Source organism: Lissotriton helveticus, chromosome 5_1 (genome assembly GCF_964261635.1).
Source record: "Lissotriton helveticus chromosome 5_1, aLisHel1.1, whole genome shotgun sequence".
Taxonomy (NCBI): domain Eukaryota; kingdom Metazoa; phylum Chordata; class Amphibia; order Caudata; family Salamandridae; genus Lissotriton; species Lissotriton helveticus.
In genome coordinates, this window is record NC_136065.1 from 618,181,199 (window position 1) to 618,186,199 (window position 5,001).

At 46.8% G+C, this 5,001-nt stretch overlaps 1 protein-coding gene across 1 annotated transcript; it reads right to left on the bottom strand.

The window, feature by feature from the left end:
• Positions 1-2,674: 2,674 nt before the first annotated feature.
• On the bottom strand, positions 2,675-3,850 carry LOC144753290 (transcription factor HES-5-like). The gene is made up of 3 exons (XM_078641027.1): positions 3,788-3,850; positions 3,353-3,533; positions 2,675-2,895 (listed from the first exon to the last, which is right to left on the bottom strand). The coding sequence occupies exons 1-3, from the start codon at positions 3,848-3,850 to the stop codon at positions 2,675-2,677; spliced, it is 465 nt and encodes a 154-aa protein (XP_078497153.1).
• Positions 3,851-5,001: the final 1,151 nt, after the last annotated feature.

Sequence of the window (5,001 nt, forward strand, 5' to 3'; positions counted from 1 at the left end):
GCTACAGTGTGGGAACCTCTGGGAGACGGCAGCCCCAGGGCCTGCGTCACGAGCGTGATTCATCCGCAGACCGCGCATGCCTGGTATTGTCAGGGACTCAGGGTGCGTGGGGCGCACAGACACACCTCGACTCAGCTGCGGCGAGTGCCATAGTGACACTCGCCGCAGACACACCTCGCCTCAGCAGTAAGTGCCACTGGGGCACCTGTATCCCTCTCCGCCCTCTTTTTTTTTTTTTTTACTTCATAATGATCCATTTCATACCACGGTTTTATGACCCTCTTTTCTTTGCACACCTGCTCCTTTTACCCCTCCACCACCCCTCACCAGCTGCAGGTTTGAAGCTTTTCACTTTACCTGTTGCAGGAATAGCTGATTTAAAGGGCTAACAGTGTCATATTTCAGAACCACCCTCCACCCGACACTCCTCACGCCCTCCACTCCACCCACCAACTATTATCTAGTTCCTTCATGTCAGGTTCTCTGGTACTGGAAAGAACCGGTTTGAATGGTAGGAAGAGGAGAACTTGCGGAATGTGCATGTCCGATCTTTTGGAGACCTGTCTTCTTCGGTTTCCTGTATCCCCCACCCGTGCCTTTGATCAATCAATCATTCAATTAAACAGCATTTGTAAAGCGCTACACTGTCACCCCTAGGGGGTTTTGGGCGCTGTATCTCCGTCGAACTGTCAGGTCTTGACGGAACTCTGCTGGCACATCTGAAAAGCACAGCTGCACATTTAAAGAGGCCTACGCTGGCTCTTTTCAGTGGGCGTGGCATCATTTTAATGGGTACCACTGGTGCTACTCGGCAAGTCGGCTCAGTTTTTCATGGGGCTTTACAGGCATTTTCTTAGCCACACTTCAATGTATTTTAGGAAACAGTACAGGTACTTCCGTGTTTTTAACAGGACTGTTTGGCTTCAGTGAATGATTGCTTGAGACTCTACAGCAGCACTGGCAGCTCGTGGAAGCCTACGAGACCATAGAGGTGCCACCAGTGTGGCCCCCACCCTCCCTTTAAAGCGCCCCTGCCTCCCCGTGGTGCCAGAGTTCACTGGTGTGAACGTTGACCCATACAGTGGCCGTGATCGGGAGGGTACATTACTTAAGAATGAACAGCAATTGTAAACAGGCAGCCATCAAAGTCAAAACACTGAAGAAAGTTGTTAATATCGAATTACTTTATTGAGCTCTGTCTTTGAACAGGTCACATCTCCGCAGAGTGCAACAAGTCCCTTTAGTAAGAACAGGGAACAATCACGTGCAGAGACACAATGTCACAGAAATGTCTTATCTGAGACAAGAGGATAAACACAAGACATTCTTACATCTGATACAGTGAAGTCTTCATCACAGGTGCTGTGTCCTGGGATTCATTCAGTAACATGAATGAGTTTACACTGATAATCACATCCCTACAACCATTGTAGAATACCTAATACATGCTCAGACACTGAGATACGAATCTGTCAGAGAGTTCACCACACTGAATATCTTTATAAAAGACAACACAACATTGTGTTATACAAAGAGCGCCAAGACTGCTTCTAAAATGAAGACTTGGTACTACTTTTCCTCCTTTTCATTCACCAACAATGAATCTTAAGCTTTGGACAGTACACAATACATGTGCACATTGTCACATACATTTTTCAGAGAAAATTCACATAGCTCCAAAACTACAGAATCACACTTTGCCTTCACAGAAAGCAGGGTTTGTTACTCAATCATTTTCAATTGAAAATACAGATATATCAACACTGATATTTAAAAGGCAATTAATACGTAGAAAACATACTAAATGTGTACATTGTCACATACATTTTTAAGACATAATTTCTGTTTCCAAAAGTACAGGAACACACTTTGCCTTCATAGAAGGGATGTCATTTCCTTGATACATTTTCCATTAAAATACATACAGATCAAAACTGATATAAGACATCATTACCCCAAATCACAAGGTGGGTCAGATAATCCAGAATCATATCATATGCAAATGCTAAGAAAAGTGTCTGTTAAACACACATGGACCATAGAGTGTAAATAATACAACACACTGCCCATTGGCCAGAACATGGTACTCACGACCAGTCCCTCCTATGAGGAAAACTTCGATCAAATGAGGGTATATTACTCACACACAGTCCATGTTACCAGGATATAGTATTCACTCTCTCCATCCTACCAGCTATACTATTCACCCCATAAATCCTATGATGATATAATATTCACACCGTGTCCATTATATGAGGTCATATTAGCCATAATGTTACTCTATGAGGATAATATTCAGACATTGTTCATCCTATGCAGATATGATATTGATAGCTCAAATGTGAGTGTATAGTATGGACACTGTCCATCCTGTAAAGATAAACTAGTCACATACTGATATAATATTTACAGATTATCCATACTATCGGGATATAGTGTACACACTGCCCATCCTTTAAGGATATAACATTCATAAATTGTCCATTCTGTGAGGGTATAACAGAAACACTGTCCATCCTGTGAGGATATACACTCTCTTCACTCCACTCCTTGGAGTGCAGTACACTCCCCTGCCCAGCAGGGCGCGCTCCAGACCCGAGAATGAATATTCTCCGCAGAGAGGACCGAGGCCTCTAAAGAAGTCCGAAGAAAAGTCCAGGCCGCGGCCCCCGCATTACCAGGGTCTCCACGGGGCTCTGGGGCTGTCCTGTGCGGGCTCTTTAGTGCTGCTGGGACAGGACGGAGGCCGAGAAGGACACACCGCCTCTGCTGCAGCCGCAGGTCTATGGAGGGCCCGCAGCAGCTTCATGCGGGTCTCTGCGGGGGCTCCGTGGACGGAGAGGAAGAGCAGAGAGTCCTGGAGGCACCGGGAGTGACCTTCACTGGAGGCCGCGGCTGCAGGGAGAGACGAGGGGTTAATGTTTGGACAGTCTCACAGCAGGAAGTGACAACACAGAACAGACTTTCTATTATAGAACCAGATCTACTAGGACTGTGGCATGCAATACACTGTCGCCAGCTCTGAATCTTTGTAAATTGTTTTCTACTTTGTATTTTTGGAGTCAGAAGTCAGTTAGAACTGTTAATATTCGTGTGTTCCAATCATAGCTTATTTAATGGCACTGGAGATAGGGCGAGGGGGGCGGAGGTATACAGGTGAAAACTTTAAACTAGGTACTTTTAAAAAGACATAAGCCTAGATTGAGTACCACCACCCCACCTATTCTTGATGGTTGCATCTTAATTTTTTTCTCTGACCCTGATGTCATAACCCCAAATATGACTCCCTCCCCCCGCCTGATCTCTTTGCTGCACCCTCAACCGTTTAACCCTTTAGTTTACTGCCTCTCACCTGGTGCCGGTGTCTGCACGCGCTGGGCCAGGTACGTCACGGCCATTTCCAGGATATCCGCTTTCTCTGCTTTGGGCGGAAGTTCATGTTCCTCAAACTCTCTCTGCAGTAACATCCTCAGCTGCTCAATGCTGCTGTTGATGCGATCTCTCCTCAGCTTCTCCACCGCTGGCTTCCGAAGCTGCAGAGGCAACATGTGGATTTGTTATTGAATTAGAAAAAGTCTTGAAATTTGACTGCGGTTAAGTCATTGTAATACGAGTTGAATGAAATGTTAATACTAATTTAGAATTACACTAATTTCATAAGGCAAACAAAAAGCCGCTGCTACTTAATATATTACATATACATCGCTGCTTTGAAAGTTGTATAATTTCCCTATAGTACAACAGAAATAGGCATCTTGGACTTGCACATTAATTTCCAGAGTCTTACCTTTCTAATGTCTCTCTCCTCGCGCTCCTCTTCATATTTCCTCTCGGCGCTGAAAGGCGCCATCTTGCCCGGTGGGGGGTGAAGAGCGGGGTCTCTGCAGTGAACCCACAGTGGTCGGTATCTGAAGAGCTCGCTCCCTCCGGCCCTATTTATCCCCCTCCGCCTGCAGGGTAATGTGTGGGTCTGGGGCTGGAGAGAGGTTCCCACACTCAACAGCCAATCAGAGAGCAGCAGGGACAATGGAAGTGTGGCACATTAGAGGGTGGGAGGGGAGGGGGACATCTGGGGCCCGGATACAAAGGATCAAGAGTGTGGGAAAGAGCCGCCCATGAAATCTGCCAGAAAGTCGTTTTCTAAGAATATTAAAATCTATACAGTAGTTCACAATCAACTGGGTACAAGAATAGGTGAAATTAAGACACACTGTTGCTGTTTCAGCTTTCAAATATCTCAAACATATTTTCCTGTAACCCAGTTTGTTTTGGACCACGGTTCATATTTATTGCATTTTATGCTAAAGCCTGTGCCGCATTTGGAACATAAATACGTACACGTCATCTGTGATAAATGCTTGTACGTCACTAACAGCGATAAAATAGGACAGAGGGTTCTCTTCAGGGCCGCTCTGATCTCTCTGGATCCAGAACGGGGGGTTACACAAGCGTCAGGTGTGATGACAAGAACCCCAATGCAACACGTGGCACCATCGTGCACAACAGATGTGTCTACAGTAACATGGGCTGGTGGGAGTACACGGTGTGTGCAGTTGTCCAGTGACGTGGGGGGGGGGATGGGGGTCTGGCGGTCCGAGCAGGATATGTTTCCGCGACCCAAGCCCCAAGCATACCTGTGCGGCTCCAGTGTAGTCGAGTTACCCTGCAGGTTGGGAGTAGAGTATGCAGTTTGCCAAAGCAGATTTTGGTGTGTAGTGCACCCCCCCCCCCCCCCCCCCACACACACACCTCCCCGCAGCAGTCTGGGGCTAATTAACAGGGACTTCCCTCCTCCTAGGTACTGGCACTTTGTGAGTTTACGGTGTACGGCGCTAGCAGGGCCGTTGTATTCTTTAATGAGTCAGTAAACACTTAACTTTGACAGGGCTGCTCTAATAATTCTCAACAAGAGCCGCATGCTGGGCTTTTTTTGGGGTTGGGGGCAGTCACCAGCTATCACCCCTGGTGTGAAAGCTCCATTACCTCCTCGTCAGCCCTCCC